Source organism: Oncorhynchus masou, chromosome 16, assembly GCF_036934945.1.
Source record: "Oncorhynchus masou masou isolate Uvic2021 chromosome 16, UVic_Omas_1.1, whole genome shotgun sequence".
In the NCBI taxonomy this organism is placed as follows: Eukaryota; Metazoa; Chordata; class Actinopteri; order Salmoniformes; family Salmonidae; genus Oncorhynchus; species Oncorhynchus masou.
The window spans coordinates 12,047,264-12,065,241 of record NC_088227.1 but is presented as its reverse complement, the minus strand read 5'-3'; the positions used below and the strand labels follow the sequence as shown (position 1 = coordinate 12,065,241).

General features: G+C 43.6%; 2 protein-coding genes across 2 annotated transcripts in view; both read right to left on the bottom strand.

Annotated features, from left to right (window-relative positions):
* Positions 1 to 6,996, bottom strand: part of LOC135557476 (acyl-CoA:lysophosphatidylglycerol acyltransferase 1-like) — an 82,740-nt gene extending 75,744 nt beyond the window's left edge. The window contains exons 1-2 of the mRNA XM_064990747.1: positions 6,368 to 6,996; positions 5,124 to 5,376 (exon numbers count right to left, since the gene is read on the bottom strand). Of these exons, the coding sequence (XP_064846819.1) occupies positions 5,124 to 5,361 (238 nt within the window). The 5' untranslated portion in view covers positions 5,362 to 5,376; positions 6,368 to 6,996. The remainder of the gene's footprint in view (positions 1 to 5,123; positions 5,377 to 6,367) is intronic.
* Positions 6,997 to 8,070: 1,074 nt separating this feature from the next.
* On the bottom strand, positions 8,071 to 17,952 carry LOC135557475 (integrator complex subunit 7-like). Its single transcript, XM_064990745.1, has 20 exons — positions 17,768 to 17,952; positions 17,278 to 17,407; positions 16,936 to 17,082; positions 16,422 to 16,559; positions 16,172 to 16,218; positions 15,627 to 15,826; positions 14,970 to 15,092; positions 13,742 to 13,859; positions 13,221 to 13,355; positions 12,799 to 12,896; positions 12,333 to 12,572; positions 11,991 to 12,128; positions 11,255 to 11,461; positions 10,488 to 10,682; positions 10,151 to 10,254; positions 9,967 to 10,035; positions 9,599 to 9,731; positions 9,316 to 9,414; positions 8,934 to 9,122; positions 8,071 to 8,648 (listed from the first exon to the last, which is right to left on the bottom strand). The coding sequence occupies exons 1-20, from the start codon at positions 17,859 to 17,861 to the stop codon at positions 8,343 to 8,345; spliced, it is 2,910 nt and encodes a 969-aa protein (XP_064846817.1). The 5' UTR covers positions 17,862 to 17,952; the 3' UTR covers positions 8,071 to 8,342.
* Positions 17,953 to 17,978: the final 26 nt, after the last annotated feature.

Genomic DNA, 17,978 nt, shown 5'->3' with positions numbered 1-17,978 from the left:
TTTGAATGCTGGCGGTGCTTTGACTCTAGTGGTAGCATGAGACGGAGTCTACAACCCACACAAGTGGCTCAGGTAGTGCAGCTCATCCAGGATGGCACATCAATGCGAGCTGTGGCAAGAAGGTTTGCTGTGTCTGTAAGCATAGTGTCCAGAAGCTGGAGGCGCTACCAGGAGACAGGCCAGTACATCAGGAGACGGAGGCCGTAGGAGGGCAACAACCCAGCAGCAGGACCGCTACCTCCGCCTTTGTGCAAGGAGGAGGAGCACTGCCAGATTCCTGCAAAATGACCTCCAGCAGGCCACAATTGTGCATGTGGCTGCTCAAACGGTCAGAAACAGACTCCATGAGGGTGGTATGAGGGCCCGACCTCCACAGGTGGGGGTTGTGCTTACTACAGCCCAACACCATGCAGGACATTTGGCATTTGCCAGAGAACACCAAGATTGGCAAATTTGCCACTGGTGTCCTGTGCTTTCACAGATGAAAGCAGGTTCACACTGAGCACGTGACAGAGTCTGGAGATGCCGCAGAGAACGTTCTGCTGCCTGCAACATCCTCCAGCATGACCGGTTTGGCGATGGGTCAGTCATGGTGTGGGGTGGAATTTCTTTGGGGGGTGGGCCGCACAGCCCTCCATGTGCTCGCCAGAGGTAGCCTGACTGCCATTAGGTACCGAGATGAGATCCTCAGACCCATTGTGAGACCATATGCTGGTGCGTTTGGCCCTGGGTTCCTCCTAATGCAAGACAATGCTAGAACTCATGTGGCTGGATTGTGTCAGCAGTTCCTGTAAGAGGAAGGCATTGATGCTATGGACTGGCCCGCCCGTTCCCCAGACCTGAATCCAATTGAGCACATCTGGGACATCGTGTCTCGCTCCATCCACCAACGCCACGTTGCACCAGACGGTCGAGTCGTTGGCAGATGCTTTAGTCCAGGTCTGGGAGGAGATCCCTCAGGAGACCATCCGCCACCTCATCAGGAGCATGCCCAGGCGTTGTAGGGAGGTCACACACACTACTGAGCCTCATTTTGACTTGTTTTAAGGACATTACATCAAAGTTGGATCAGCCTGTTTTTCCACTTTCATTTCAAGTGTACCTCCATGGGTTGATAAATTTGATTTCCATTGCTAATGTGTGTGATTTTATTGTCAGCATATTCAACTATGTAAAGAAAAAAAGTATTTAATAAGAATATTTCATTCATTCAGATCTAGGATGTGTTATTTTAGTGTTCCCTTTATTTTTTTGAGCAGTATATATATATATAGTTATCAATTAATCAATTGATTATTGAACTGCTTCAAGCTTAGTACAACTGTCTTAACCTATCAATACTCATATATACGCATTAGTCTTTGTAAACAATATAGGTCCAAAATCAGTATAACATTCATGTCATTCTCATGGACCATGAGTCCTTGTATCCATCGCGCTATTGGAGTGTTTGCATTTCCCCAGTCCTCAGAATTAGACCTACACCAAATTTAGTGGTGGAGCTGCTGTTGGGCTGCAATACAAAATCAGCATTGTGGTTTTAAGTGTAGGCATTGCAGCGTTCTCAAGAATCTAAGAATACAGTCCATAATAGAGAAGAGGAGAAGCAGCTGGTGGCTGATATACATTTTGTAATATTACTGGTGTGAATCAGAGGAGTCTGGCGGGAGGAGCTATAAGGAAGACGGGCTCTGTGTAAAGGCTGGAGTGCAATACATGGAACTGTGTCAAACATGTGGTTTCCATATGGTTGATACGGTTGCATTTATTCCATTCCAGCCATTACAATGCGCCCGTCCTCCTATCGCTCGTCCCATCAGCCTCTGGTGGGAATAGGCTATTCAAATTCTCTCGTGGTAAAAATATACAGGTCCATATCTTATCGCCACAATGCACCACTTGACATTTCTAAAATACAAAAATTGCTACTGCCCACACTGTTCTCCCAAACACGGTACTTTCCCTAAATTCTCATTTAACCAAGAGTAGACAATATTATGTTGACAGGGAGTTATGAAAAGCTATGTAGCAATGAGTCACGCAAGATACTCAGAATCACAGCAGCTTCAGCTGTCATTTACCCGACTGTTCCCGAAAAGTAATAGCCATGTAACTACTGATCTAATGCGTAAAGGGGTTACTTATATGCAGAGAACGGGTGCGTTGGCAGTCCTGTCACAGGTTAACTTCTTATGGCTGCAGGGGCAGTATTGAGTAGCTTGGATGAAAGGTGCCCAGAGTAAATGGCCTGCTCCTCAGTCCCAGTTGCAAATATATGCATATTATTATTAGTAGTATTGGATAGAAAACACTGAAGTTTCTAAAACTGTTTGAAGGATGTATGTCAGTATAACAGAACTCATATGGAAGAAATCCAAACAGGAAGTGTGAAATCTGAGGTTGGTCAATTTTTAACCCAGCCCCTATTGAATACTCAGTGGGATATTGGTTTTGTTGCACTTCCCAAGGCTTCCACTAGATGTCAACCATCTTTAGAAACTTGTTTGAGGATTCTACTGTGAAGTGGGGGCTCATAAGGGCTGTTTGAGCCAGGTGTCTGGCAGATTGCCAAAGGCTCTGAGGCGCGGTTACGAGAGAGTTAGCTGTCGTTCCATTGCTTTTCTACAGACATAGGTTGGAATATTATTGAAGTTTTATGTTAAAAACATCCTAAAGATTGATTCCATACATCATTTGACATGTTTCTACGGACAGTAACGGAACTTTTTGACATTTCGTCTGCAACTAGGGGACGCACTTCATGACTTTGGATTTGTTTACCAAACGTGCTATCAAAAGTAGCTCTTTGGACATAAATGGACATTATCAAACACTTAATGTGGAACTGGGATTCCTGGGAGTGCATTCTGATGAAGATCAAAGGTAAGTGAATATTTAGAATGCTATTAATGACTAATGTTGACTACCCAATATGGCGGATATCTTTTTGGCTGTACTCAGATTATTGCATGGTTTGCTTTTTCCGTAAAGATTTTTTGAAATCTGACAGCGATTGCATTAAGGAGAAGTGTATATATATTTGTGTAACAATTGCATTTTCATTGACATTTATAATGAGTATTTCTGTAAAATGATGTGGCTCTCTGCAATATCACTGGAAGTTTTTGGAACTAGTGAACATAACACACCAATGTATACTGAGATTTTTTTTTACATGCACTCTATCGAACAAAACATACATGTATTGTGTAACATGAAGTCCTATGAGTGCCAACTGATGAAGATCAAAGGTTAGTGATTAATTTGTGACTCCTCTCTTTGGCTGTAAAAATGGCTGTGCTTTTCTGTGGCTTGGCTCTGACCTATCATAATCGTTTGTGGTGCTTTCGCTATAAAGCCTATTTGAAGAAAAAAAAAAAAATCGGAGACTTTGGTGGGATTAACAAGATTACCTTTAAAATGGTATAAAATGCATGTATGTATGAGACATTTTAATTATGAGATTTCTGTTGAATTTGGCGCTCTGCACTTTCACTGGCTGTTGTCATACCAATCCCTTTAACGGGATTGCAGCCTTAGGAAGTTTTAAGATCTGGGGAACGGTACCAAAAAAGTTGCAAAGATCTGGGGAACAGTACCAAAAAAATAGTCTGCATCATTGAAGGTCACCAAGAACAAAGTGGCCTCCAACATTCTTAAATGGAAGTTTGAAACAACCAAGACTTATTAAATAGCAATCGGGGGAGAAGGGCTTTCATCAGGGAGGTGATCAAGAAACCGATGGTCACTGACAAGAGGTCCAGAGTTCCTCTGTGGAGATGGGAGAACATTCCAGAAGGACAACCATCTGTTCAGTACTCCACCAATCAGGCCTTCATGTTAGAGTGGCCAGATGGAAGCAACTCAGTAAAAGGCACATGACAGCCTGCTTGGAGTTTGCCAAAAAGCACCTAAAGGACTCTGACCATGAGAAACAAGATTCTGTGGTCTGATGAAACCAAGATTGAACTCTTTGGCCTGAATGCCAAGCACCACATCTGGAGGAAACCTGGCACCATCCCTACGGTGAAGCATGGTGGTGGCAGCATCATGCCGTGGGGATGTTTTTCAGCGGCAGGGACGAGTCAGGATTGAGGGAAACATGAAATGGAGCAAAGTACTGATGAAAACCTGCTACAGAGCACTCAGACTGGGGCAAAACTTCACCTTCCAACAGGACAACAACCCTAAGTACACAGCCAAGACAATGCAGGAGTGGCTTCGGGACAAGTCTCTGAACGTCCTCGAGTGGCCCAACCAGAGCCCAGACTTGAACCTGATCGAACATCTCTGGAGAGACCGAAATATAGCTGAGCAGCGATGCTCCCCATCCGACCTGACAGAGCTTGAGAGGATTTCTCAAATATGGTTTCTGCTGTCAGTAATGGGTATCGTGTAATTGGATGGGGGGGACAATTCAATCCATTTTAGAATAAGGCGGTAACGTAACAAAATGTGGAAACGGGGGTCTGAATACTTTCTGAATGCACTGCACGTTGCAAAAACAAGTCGGTGTTCGATGCATTATTTATCAGCAGGCCTTGTTGATCCTCATGTTCAGCACTTTGTAATTTATAAGCATTTTCCTCTTGGAACACTGCTCAGAGGGCAATGTGGCTCCCAATCAGCCAGCTGAAAGTGGGAACCCTTGGCACTTGTGTGTGAATGAACTAAGAAATAGTGTTGCCGGCAAAACAGGACTGTATGTATCAAGTGATTACACTCAATGTACTATACATACTTGCCTACTATATGAGAATGTGATGACACTTGAAGCAATTGTGTATGGTCTTAAACCAAAAGGACTCTATAACATAAATCTTACATTTACAGGTAGGTATACATAACATATACAAGGGGGATGACCTGTTCAGCATGAACTTCCTCGTTCCTACAGACAGTAGCTATTGGTCTTGCAGTTGAGGTACAAGGTACTCTGAAAGGGGATCAGGTGATATTGAAAGGGTTGTTGAAATCAATACTTTGATTCCACCACACCACTCTGAACCAATGATAATGACGGTTTGTGTCCACAGTAACCCCTGCATTCACAACCATTCCCAGTTTCAACCATGACTTTGATCCAAAGAAAAGCATTCCAGGCTTGCTGTGTAGCATCTTACCTGTATAGCCTGCAACCCAGCCCCACTGTGACACCATTGCCAACATCCATTTGAACATTATTCCTTCAATGAGCCAGAAAGTACGGCTGTCCATTACTCTGAGGGGTTGAAGAAGAATGCAGTAGAGGCAATAGGAAGGGATTGCTACACAGTTATTAATGAAGACAAAGATGAAACGAAGGAAGGAGTTCAGGAGTACCCAGCCCAGGTTGTGGGCACCTTCTAGAAGTTGTGCCATACTGATGCACACTGCCTGTGAAAACAGGGAGAAAACCAGTTAGTTTGCAATTACTTATGAGTGGAACAAACTTGAAAAATATGACTTACCAGAAAACATGGCTAACGTTAGCTAAGAAAACTAGCTAACGTTAGTTGGCTCGCTACAAATATTGTTCGACCGTTCTAAATAGGATGCATGACAACCTAACAACAAACGTTAGCTAACTAACTACCTGAAAATGGAGGCAGCCTTTCTAGAGACTAACGTTGGGTTCGGTTATCTATGTTATAGTTTCAATGTGCTTTATAGTAACGATAGGTAGCTGGCAGCATCTAAGATCATTGAGCAGGACTCGGGGTTTAAATCACATCTCACAAGTCCAGTACAACGTGGATGTCATGGAATGAACAGACCCACAACAGTTGACTTTGTCCAGTAGTAGATCACATAGCAACTGACTTAACTGGCTAGACATTCAGAGAATTCTTAGAACTATAAAGCTATTAACTGTGTTGTTATCTTCAACCAGGGCATTGTCAACTACTAGTTAATGTTAAGCCAATCAAATGATGCTCTGACTGAAACAGACGTACAACGTCTAGCTACCGGCTGTTAACATTAGTTGCTAAGCTGGCTAACGTTAGCCCGGTAGCTTACTTTAGCGGTATAACGGATGTTGAAGTGCTGGACAGACGCTGTTCTTAGCTGGCTGGCTAACTAATAAGCCACCACCAACATAACTTCCATCTTCAATATCGACACAGTCAAGTTTGAGGGGACATGCTAGCTGCCATTCCCATTGATTTTGTAAGGTGTTTGTACAAAGTCCGATTTTTTTTATTCTGCACCAATGTCTTATTAGCTGGCTAACTAGCCTTGTGTGGTTAGCTAATCCTGGCTATCTAGCCAATTTAGCTACTAGTTAAACACAATGGCGATAAAATCTAAAACACTATCAGACGTTCCAGCAAATGGCTAGTTAACATCAATGTTCTTATCACTTGATCTTCTTACTGTAACTCACCCAATCTTAGTAACGTTAGCTACTGTCCCCCCGTCCAAATGTCGCTGCCGGACGATAAAACAGAACGCTGGCTTAGCATGGATGAATACCAAGTCACATGTATTTAGTTAACATGTTAGATCCTTAAACATTGATGTATGTATCAAAATGGTTTATCTCCCATTCACACAACGTTACTAAACGTCCACACTCCCGTCACGGCTAGCTAGCCGCTAATACTATCCATGTAGCTAGTTAGCCACTCATTTAGCGTCGCTGGGTGCATCTCAATCAATGGCACTCGAATAATTCCATCGATGCAACATCGGTTAGCTAGTACTTTGGCTAGCTAGACATTTCTATCTACATCTCTTGCGTCTACTTAAATCCAATTGCAACAATCCCTTGCTGGAAGAGCCATATAACACGCCGTTGTTTTAGTGCAAATGCTGCAGCGTTTCAGTTTGCACATCGGGTGATATTTAACATTCTGCTCCGCTAGTTTCACCGACCCGTTCGATTATCGCTAGCTACTTATGGAGCGGCCACCGGAGGAGAATATCATTTATGACGACGACGCTGAGAAAACGTGGATCTGCGCAAGCTCTGCCTGACAAACAGCATCAAACGCTTTAGAGACAGAGATGATTAACCATTCGCCTGGTTGCCGTCTCTTTCAGCTATTACATTCCACTCCTTGCCTCTCCTGTCATTTGCCGTTGGAGTGCATTTGCAAATGAGAGGAAATCTTTAATGATAGAATTTTGATATTTTATGAAATCATAGGATTTTATCCTGATTCGATAACCCTCACAGCTATCATCCAATCAAAATGTGTATGCAAATTAGACTGATTGATACATTTGATTAGAAACATTTTAACATTGGGTCATGGAGAGCCTATTAAATGACATTATTCTGACTCCGTATCTATGAATTGGGCATTCTGACGTAATACATTTAATCGTAAACGAAAACAGATCTGTCCTCCGCGCGCCCATTGCGTTCAAACTTTCCCGCCAGTTCATTGTGAAAGCTGTAACATATTTAATTTAACTAGGCAAGCCAGTTAAGAACATATTCTTATTTACAATGACGGCCTACAGAAGTCGACTAAATATCACCGGTGCATAGGCCTATTCGGCACATCACTGAAACTACTGTGGCATAAAAATTAACTGTACCTAACAACAACCAACATATAATTGTGTTAAGGACAGAGAAAATATCACAAGGCTGAGTGCTACATACACAGTGCACTAAGTGGGTAACAGCAAATAAATTGATCAAAAGACTGTAGTCCATACTTGTAAGATTGTAGAAATAATGCAAAGTACTTTTCCATTATATCATTACCATTTGATTTTGTTTTGCAATGTAGACTTCACTATATTGTCACTGGTCGCCCCCAGCTGGTCTTATTTGGAACCACACCGAGTAAGGGGATAGCAAGTGGACATGGACCACTAGATTCACTGACAGTCAGGGGAACCCTATGGATGTGCAGCCCTCCACCTAGAGAATTGAATGACTAAATGTTGCATTCTTGTGCACTAACCTGCAGTAAGTAGATTTACTGACCATTTATATTTCCAATATACAAGGCCTTTATCGAAAGCTAATAAAGGTACAGAGATATAATATAAATGGGAATTTGTCCTTGTGTCCCTAAACTGCATGACAACAATCAAGCCACAATCACACAAAGACTCACATTGCAGAGCTTCAATGAAATGTGGCCTTTAATAATTGACAGAATATAAGTAAACAGTCCCTGGGAATTCTACAAGACAAGAAAGCTCCCAGGGGAGGTTCCTTCCTTTGTGACCACAAACCTAAGAAAAAATGGATAGGTGAACGCAATGATGGGTAGGTGAAAGCTCACCAAGACATTGCTCATGCCTCGATTGCTCCAGTCCAGTCTTTTCAGATGAGCGTTGACGAAGGAAAGGAAACATACAAACAAGTTAAAAGACAACACAATGGGTTAGAGGTATCACTGGAAGCGGGCGTATACACTACTCCTCTGGGGGGCCGGGGCCGTCTCGGGCCTAGCCTGCTGTGCCTGTTGCTGCTGGTTGTGGCGGAGCTGCTGGGCGTAAGGGTCTTCCAGGGACTTGACCGACACAGTGGTCTTGGGCCCGGTCTTCCACTCGATGCCGCTCTCGTCCACAACTGAGGCCTCCACGTTGACCATGTGGCTGCCCAGGATGGAGAAGTTAAGCAGGAACTGGGTGCTGAAGTAGTCATTGTGCGGCTCCACCCGCTGCTCAATCTCATTGGTGTTGCTGTCCAGTGGAATCTGATGGGAAATTAAATATGCTGGTGGTTACATACTTTGGTATTGAGTTGTATTAATCAAATACAATTAATGAAGCTGAACCAGTGAGTTGTAATTTGTCTAAATTAAGCTAATAAAAGGGTCTAAAACCATAGTAGCTAGAGACATTGTAACTTTATAGGAAAAGCGTATGAGATATCCATCAACAGCCTCAACCGTTTATAACAACAGACCAGTAGTGTGTAAGGTAAATAACCACTGCAATAATCAAGACTAGGGCAGGTGGTGGGATAGGTGAAGAGTCACCTTGTATTCGGGCCCACCAGTCTTGCTCTGAAGAGTGGAGCTGACGTTGAGGCAGACAGACTGAATTTTGCGGAACAGTCCGGGGGTGGAGCCATGCTGCACCACGCCCTCCACCTTCAGAGTCAGCTGTTGGTTGTTTTGCACTGGGATTGGCTCGGTCGGTGTTCGAGGAGATGGGGAAAGAGCAAGCTGGAAAAGCAAAAAAACATTAAATAAGTCTGAATCAATTTCAATGCAAAATACTATTTCTTCATGTTATTGCAAATCTAATACATACATTTTACAGTGTACCAAATACCAACGCATCAAATGGCTCCTAAAGCAAGAACTGAGCTAAAGTAGTGTATTCCGAAAAGTATTTTTTATTGCATTAGTTAGTTACCTTAATACTGGTTGACTGAAGCTTCTGGAAGAAGTACCTCTGGAAGGACAGTGGGACCTTAAGCAGAGCTATGACCGCATCACATAGACAACCTGTGTGCTACATAAACAAAAGCAAATAGGTTAGCATTTTGTCATCGCATTCACTGACCAGCTGGAAGAAGCATCATTACAGGTTAATTAGGGCAAGCAACTGAAAACTGTCCAGGTAGTAGTTCTCAGTTTGTCAATTTTCTTCATTTGGTGCCTAATGAACACAACCGTGGGTAGTTTGATGACCCCACCAGGTAAGAGACAGGAGGGTGCTTCCTGCTTAGGCCCTCCACTTCCTCCAGGACGTGGTTGAACACGGACATCATCCGCCTCTCATACTCGCTCTCTGTCTGCACTGAGCCCAGGGTCCCATAGTCCTGGAAACTGGAGGGCAGAACAGAGAGATATCCCATTTGCTTCAATAGAATTTTCACAAAATAAAATGAGTTTTGGTAGAATTCAGATTGAATCAACTGAAATGTCCAGACTAAAGTAAACTCTTCAAGACAACACTTCCTGGAATACTACGTTAGGCTGCTGGTGTGGTAAGGAAAATAATCCCCTAAACATTACACAGCAATGAGTGAATAAGGTTGTTAGTCATATTAACATGCTTTACCTGGCTGAATGTGGGTCCAGTATCAGAGCCTCGATGACATGGGAGACCAGCAAGCAACTCTGTTGTTGTCTGTAGCCAACAGTTAAAGACATGTGAGAGGATTGTCAATGGAAGTGGTTTTAACTGAGATTCTACTAATGATTTAATGGGCAAGGCGTGTCCGTTCTCTTATGTTTAAGGATACAGTTCCACGTTACGGAGGGTGGCAGAGTCAGCGTCAAATGAGGATTGGTACAGGTCAGCGTAGCGGGCAGCAAGACTCCGGAACTCATCCATGGACACCCTCATCTGAGTTGGAGAAAGAAAATATAGAGATCGAGAGGTTTCTATATATCCATTGATGGAATAGATATCCGTGTTCATCCAGCCAGCCATTCATAACCCCCTTCTTCTGTACAGACTGACCCCCCAGTCTTACTGTATGGAATAATGTTAGTACTACCATACATTTACTCAGAATTCAATGGTTTTGAATTGACATTCAGAAATAGAATTTTAACTCAGTGTCCCTTCCCCTGTACCTGCATGGCGATGCGTCCGCAGCGCTGCAGCTCGTTGCCTGAGGTGAGGGCGATGGTGGTGGCAATGGCAGGGGGCGGGCTGGTCTTCAGGCTGTTGCAGGTGCAGATGAGCTGGGACAGGCCCTGGAGCGTGTCAATGCGCAGTTTCACAAAGTCACACTGGTACGACAGTGGGCTTAGGGGCGTGCTGGCAGCCTAGAGGTTGAGAGTTGACTTTCAATACTACCTAGCTCATTAACTGGATAGTTAAGCAGACTGGAAAGAACCATTGAACTCCAGTACTACCTGGCTAAAAGGATTCTGACAGGTTTAACAGCACATAAAAATAATACAGCAGGGTTGGGGTAAATTCACAATTAATTTCAGTCAATTCACAAAGTTAATTGAAATCCAATTCACGAATGGAAACATTTTCAACTCATGAAATAGAATTTGTATTCACTTCCGGAATGGACTGAATTTAAAACTTAATCGACTGCAACCCTGCTGTATTTTCATTTAACTAGGCAAGTCAGTTAAGAACAAATTCTTATTTACAATTACGGCCTAGGAACAGTGGGTTAACTGCCTTGTTCAGGGGCAGAACGACAGATTTATACCTTGCTAAATCGAATCCCCGAGCTGACAACCTTTCGGTTACTGGCCCTGCGCTCTAACCACTAGGCTACCTGCCATATTGAAACCTACAATAGGGTGAAGTCAGTTGTTCACAGTTGATTTAAAAATGGATCCGTTGCCTTCCTATAAGCAGGTTGCCAGTCACTGACCGTGAGGGAGGCAATGCCCTTCTGGTAGGAGCGCAGGGCCTCGGCGATGGCCGTCATGGCGGCGCTGTAGTCTCCGTCCTCCAGGCCGTTCAGACACTGCTCGGCCTGGGAGAACTCCTTCAGACTATTGAGCCAGAAGTAGAAGTGCTCGGAGGCCACACGTGTCCGTAAGCTCTGGTACAGCTCGCTGGAGAACTCATGGCAACCCTGCGAGGACAGAGGTCCAGACAAGATGTTATGGAGGCAGGCTGGCAAACAAAGCACACAGGTCAGGACAGTAGGGTGGAAAAGCTTTTTCTAAACGTTTCCAAATACTGTGTTGAGGCGACGCATCAGTATTAGTGACTAATGACTAAGGCCTGAATCCTAACCTGAGATCTGCGCGTGTTATTTGAGTTTTCACAAAAGTCTGTCATTGACATCAATGCATGATTTAGGCGAGTGCCAAGTTAAGTGTGGGCATTTAGGATTCCAACCTAAATGAGCGCAGCATGGATATTCCCTATACATATCACAGTATATGTCTATGGGGATAATCCTTCAACAGGAAGCTTATATATGTGCTTTATGCATTCATCTTTACTTGGGTTTACATGGACTTACTTCAGAGAGATGTAGACTACCAGTGTCTGCTTTATTTTATTAGGTTAATTTGACAGGGACAATGCAGGTATCAACATTTCTGCAAATGTGCCAGATTCAATAAACCTTTACTTCCCGCAGACTAGAAACTCACCATGCGCGAGGCCTGCCGGGCTATACAGTACACCGTCCAGCCGTTGGCCACGTTCTCCAGCTGCTGCTTGATCACAGTCTTCACCTCTGCCGACAGGGACGACTGGCTAGCCACAAACACCACCGTCGCCAAGGAAACCTGCGGGGAGCAGAGGGGAGGTGATAACACAAACCAGATGTCAGTTTCCAGTAGGTGGGATTCATGATTGGAGAACAGCGTTAAAAAAATACATCACAGAGCAAATTGTGTGGTAAAAAATAAACAAATGCATTTCATTTCAACAACTTTATTAGTCCCCTTAGGGCAATGACAGTTAGTATTAGGGCTTTGTGTATCTCTCACCAGGAGCTCCTGCTGCTTGTCAGTGGACGAGTGGCTGGCCACCCGGTAGAGGTCCACAAGATCCCCCAGCATGCCCTCTCCTAGCACAGGCAACTGAGTGGCGATGGCCGCCAGGGCGTGGCACATCAGCACGCGGGAGGGGTCGCGGGCCAAGTGCAGCTGGCACAGCAGGAACTCCACCGCTGATTGGCTGAGGTGGGGGCGACTCTTCAGCAGCTGGACCAATGACGTGAGAGCCGTCTGGGGAGTGAGAGGGAAACACACGGAGTGAGGAAAAGAATGAGTACACAATTACAACAAATGTGTTATAACTGTTTATTACAGATTTGTAAACCTATCTATAAACTAACAGTTAATAAATGACAGCGTTCACATGGCCGTTTATACGACTACTGAGTAAGCCAAGCATCTTTTCCCCTCACTGTACGAGTAATGTATAGACATATGGGTCCTGGGTGCTACCCACCTTGAGTGTGGCCTGAGCTCTGGGGCTGTCATCCTGACTGCAGAGCACCAGCAGAGACTCCAACCCCATCACTGTGTCCTGCTCCAGCTGCATCATGTCTGGAGAGGAAAAGCAGGACAATAAGTCAGTGAAAGCATTAAAACATTTTTTTTTGCAAAGAACAAAACACAGCAGTTAAATGAAATGGATGAGCTGTAATTGTATTGCTGAAAAACCCAAATACTGTACAGGTAATCTGTGAAGGCCTTTGAGTGCATCAAACCCTTTTTTTTTTACCATGAATTTGTCCCCGACTGGAAGTTTTTCTAAGGTAAGCCCCATTTTAAAATGCCTGTGAAGTCCTGTGATGGTCAGGTAAATAATGAAAGATGAGTAAGAGGACATCAAATACCACTAAGTGGTACCCTATACCCAGCGCCCACCTTTCTCTGGACATGAAATAGCGATGTTAGCGAGTACAGTGACTCCATGGGCAGCGACAGCCAGGTTGCTGTGGTAACAGCATTCCTGTACCAGCTTAACCAGGTCAGTGAGCCGGGGAGGGGCGGAAACACCACCTGAGGGGTAGAAAGGAGGAATGTTCTGGGAAGTTCTGAACTCAACTTGAGTACTTGACTGAATGTTCCCAACATCACAAGGCCCCAAAACAGCAGGGCCCGTAATCACAGAGTGGGAGTGCTGATATAGGATCAGTTTTGCCCTTTAGATCATATGAATAAGATTCTATGGACAAATTGCACCTGATTCTAGATTAGCACTCATACGCCGAGACATATTTTGAATGTGGGCCAAGAGCTTAAAGCGATGCATGGTTAAACTTAAGAAAAACGTTGTTTTAATTGAAAGTAAATGTGTCTTACGATTGCCTGTACTGAAAGTCAGGCAATATTGCATTATACTGTACCTGTTCCAGGGTTGAAGTACTGTTTGCAATATAATGTACCTGTTCCAGGGTTGAAGTACTGTTTGATGGCAATGGTTCCAGAGAGGGTTGAGAGAACAGACAGCATGCCCAGCTTCAGGCTGTTGTAAGGGCTACTCAGGGCACACTCACACAGGGTCTACACACAGAGGAATAACCATTTATTTAATGCACAGCAACAAAAATAAATAAACACAGTATCGTGAAAACATGGATTATCCTTAAAATACCCACTGAAAGAATTCCCTACTTGCAGTTTGATTATGGAGGAATAACTTGCAGGTACATTACCAGTCAAGTTTGGGTTCTTAATTTTTACTATTTTCTACATTGTAGAATAATAGTAATGAAATAGCACATATGGAATCAAGTAGTAACCAAAAAAAAAAGTGTTAAACAAACCAAAATATATTTTAGATTCTTCAAAGTAGCCACCCTTGGCCTGGATGACAGCTTTGCACTCTCTTGGCATTCTCTCAACCAGCTTCATGAGGTAGCCACCTGGAATGTATTTCAATTAACAGGTGTGCCTTGTTAAAATTTAATATGTGGAATTTCTTTCCTTTCCGATTTTTGGTTCCACCCGCCTTGTCTTTGTGAGACGCAGAGTAGGTGAACAGATGATCTCTGCATGTGTGGTTTTCCACCGTGAAGAATGGAGGAGGTGATGTGATGGTGCTTTGCTGGTGACACGGTTGGTGATTAATTTAAAATTCAAGGCACACAACCAGCATGGCTACCACAGCATTCTGCAGTGATACGCCATCCCATCTGGTTTGCGCTTAGTGTGATTATGACCCAACACACCTCCAGGCTGTGTAAGGGCTATTTAACCAAGAAGGAGAGTGATGGAGTGCTGCATCAGATGACTTGGACCCCACAATCACCCAACCTAAAACCAGTTGAGATGGTTTGCGATGAGTTGGGCCGCAGAGTGAAGAAAAAGCAGCCAACAAGTGCTCAGCATATGTGGGAACTCCTTCAAGACTGAAAAGCATCCCAGGGGAAGCAGGTTGAGAGAATGCCAAGCGTGTGCAAAGCTGTCATCAAGGCAAAGAGCGCCTACTTTGAAGAACCTCAAATATATTTTGATTTGTTTAAAGATTTTTTGGTTACTACATGATTCCATGTGTGTTATTTCATAGTTTTTATGTCTTCAGTATTATTCTACAATGTAGAAAAACCCTTGAATGAGTAGGTGTGTATAAACTTTTGGCTGGTACTGTATGTGTGGGACACAAGACCCCACCTGAGTGTTTTCTCTGTTCCAGAGATGGGGGGCTTTTTTAGCCAGGAGCTTCAAGTCCTGGATAGCCAATCTCTTGACTGCTTTCCTAGGGTCCTCCTTCAGATATTGGAGAAGCAGCTGTAACTGCAGACAGTGGGGGAAAAGAGACGAGCCATTAAAACATTATTCAAAGCCTTCTACAGATCTCTCAGATTCTTGAGCTCAGGAAAGGAATTTAGATTTTATAGCCTGGGTGGATGCCACAGTATGCATCTGCATTAGCCATCTCCACTCTTGCTAAGCTTTGCTGTCATCTGGGCTTCAGAGTTGCAGGTGATATTAACAAGTCACTTGTCACTCAAATTCTACACGTGGAGATCTGTTTGTATGATTGTTTTGGATGAAATGCACTCAGTCTGTGCTGTGGTGTCAACTGTCATACCAAATAGGGTCCAGCTGCCAAAAATTGTCTGAGTTGTGTACCAATGGGATTCTAATGTCCATTAGCGTCTGGGGAGAGACTGAGGATTTTCCTGACCAGCATCCCATTGACAGCACGACTAGCCAAAATCTAAAACTGACTTTTACCTTAATTTTAACCAATTTGAAAATGTAATATCAGTTTTCACGCCAGCCACGTCCCCATAGTTATCCCCTAGTGTCTGTTACTATAGCTACCTGTTTGGGGATGTCAATGAGCGAGGAGGCAGCCAGCTGGGTGAAGGTGTGCAGGGTGACAATGACCATGGGGGTGGAGGGGTAGGAGGTGACCAGCTGCTGCAGCAGCTCTCGGCTGCTAGAGGCCAGGCTGGCATTGTGGTGCATGTGCTGCAACATAGGGATTAGCTTCAGTTTCAGGTCCACTGGGGTGTCCAGACCTGGAGCGGAAGAAGAGCGTAGTGATAGCACGGCCCAGTGGGAGATCAACTGGGTAATGTTCAGTTGGCACAAAATGGAAGAAAAAGTTCAGAAACCCGAAGGTACTATCTGAACTTGTCCAATAACAAAACGCTTGCATTGGTTTGTTGCAAAATGTTTTGCTACAGTGTAGACTAATGAACATGACCCTGGATGCTTTACTTAAAAGGAATTGCATGGCCTTTTCTTCTCTACAACACCACCAATGTGCTTGGTCAGTTGCTTGTAAATAACTAAACAAATGTCACAGAATATAATATGATTCTGCACAAGATGTTCACATGATACTAGAGACATTATGTTACCTTGAATCATTTCACTGATTTTGTTGCAAATCCCAGCTGCAAAGTCTCTACAGATTGAAAGGGACAAAGAACAGAACATGTTCAATGAGTCAGACACTGAATAAATCATTATTCCTCTTTCCTGGATGGGGCATAGAACAAAACAATTTTCTCAACAGTTTGCAAGGGATTAAGCCAAGTTAAAATCATGACAGTTTGGGCAGACAACATAGACCACTTTGAAACTTATCTCAAACAGAGACCCACTTACTTCGACTGTGCAGAGAAGCAGGCCGATGCAAAAATGGCGGCCTCTACTTCGACGTTGTCATGAGAGTCCAGACTTTGGTGAACGCTGTGATGGGCATTCTTCCTTTCCGGGATGATAGTGGCCAAACTGCCAAGCATCCTTCATAAAAAAATGTTTTTATTTTATTTAAAAAACAGGACAAAACACAGAGAATTAGAAATCATGTAAGTGAAGATGATTGAGTCTTTACAATGAAAAATAAAAACTTGGTCTTCTATGGTGTATGTATGACATTTTCTTTTGGAATCAGTGAGGTTTCTCATAATTGTTCCTGGCAATGACAACTTAGCCTCAATTTAAAAAAAATTAAAAAATCACATTGTTGTAGGTATGTAATATTTCTGAATCCGTTCTCTGAAATGTGAGACTAACGATGACCACCATGCAAATCTGCAACACAGCCACTGTGTGGAATGTGGATTTAACCACCATCATAAGATATCAAACCCTAAATGGAAAGTGCACGCTATGGCACCTGAGAGTGATGGCTCTGGCCACAGGGTCATTGCTGTGGATGACAGAGAAGACCCTCTTGACAAACTCGTCCACGTTAAGGATCTTTTCCAGGTGCTTCTCGCTCTGTTGAGTCACCTTCAACACACAGAGGCGCAGAAAGTTGTTCCTGAAAGAGGGGAGATGTATGTTTATTTATTACAGTAGGAGGACAATACGGTCAAAACTCACTCTGGTTAGCTGCCTTGGAACGATTCTGAGGCAGAGGTTTATGCATTTTAATACATATCAGTAACGACAAGTGAAAAGTGCTTTTATGATTTGGCAGAGTAATGTCTAGTTGAAATGTCACAATTCTCTGTACCCAAGCCTGAAGATATCTGCAAGTTTCAGAAAAGCAGAGTTTATGAGGATGGGGAAAGGGTACTTCTGGAAGAGTTTGGGGAAGAGGACCACTGCTTCACATTGTTCCCCAAGCTTCCCAGACCGCAAACCTGTAACAAATGACAGAAATTCAGTCAAACATGTAGATTTATCAGTATACACAGATCTGGAAGGACAACTTCAGTTCCATCCCCTGTAGCCATATGCCTAACTGACAAACGTCTGAATGCAGTTCAAGTTTGCTCGTCACTGAGGCGAAAACCTAGCGTTCGCTACTAAGAAGCTAGCTTTCTTGTTATTTTAATTGTAACTAACAAATGTGCCGTTGTGTGCCCTTGAATGCATGAACTTCCGGGGATACATGACACAGAACAGTTGTTTCAAATGTGAAGCTGTTAAACTAGTTTCGCATTGATAAGGATAACAAATGGCTAGCCACCTAGCTTGTTGCCAGCCGGCTAACTACACACCTTTGTCCAACTCCATGAGAGCTGAATTTGCATCCAATTCTTGTTCCCCATAACCGGCCTCTGACAAGAATGACCGTGCAGTAGAAAGCGACATTGTTTATATTTTAGACTTCACGTGAAACAACTGTATGTTGTATTTTAAAGTATTTGTTCAGCCACCGGATATAGATAACCTGTTCCGTTCGGCTCAGAGGTATGAAGTGACGTAATA

What these genes read in the sequence shown, in the direction of transcription:
- LOC135557475 (XM_064990745.1), bottom strand. Translation starts at nt 17,861, where the DNA reads ATGTCGCTTTCTACTGCACGGTCATTCTTGTCAGAGGCCGGTTATGGG. An exon ending in GCGGACGCATCGCCATGCAG is followed by an intron (nt 10,255 to 10,487) that starts GTACAGGGGAAG and finishes TCTCCAACTCAG; the next exon opens with ATGAGGGTGTCCATGGATGA. An exon ending in CTGGTGGGCCCGAATACAAG is followed by an intron (nt 8,649 to 8,933) that starts GTGACTCTTCAC and finishes ATTTCCCATCAG; the next exon opens with ATTCCACTGGACAGCAACAC.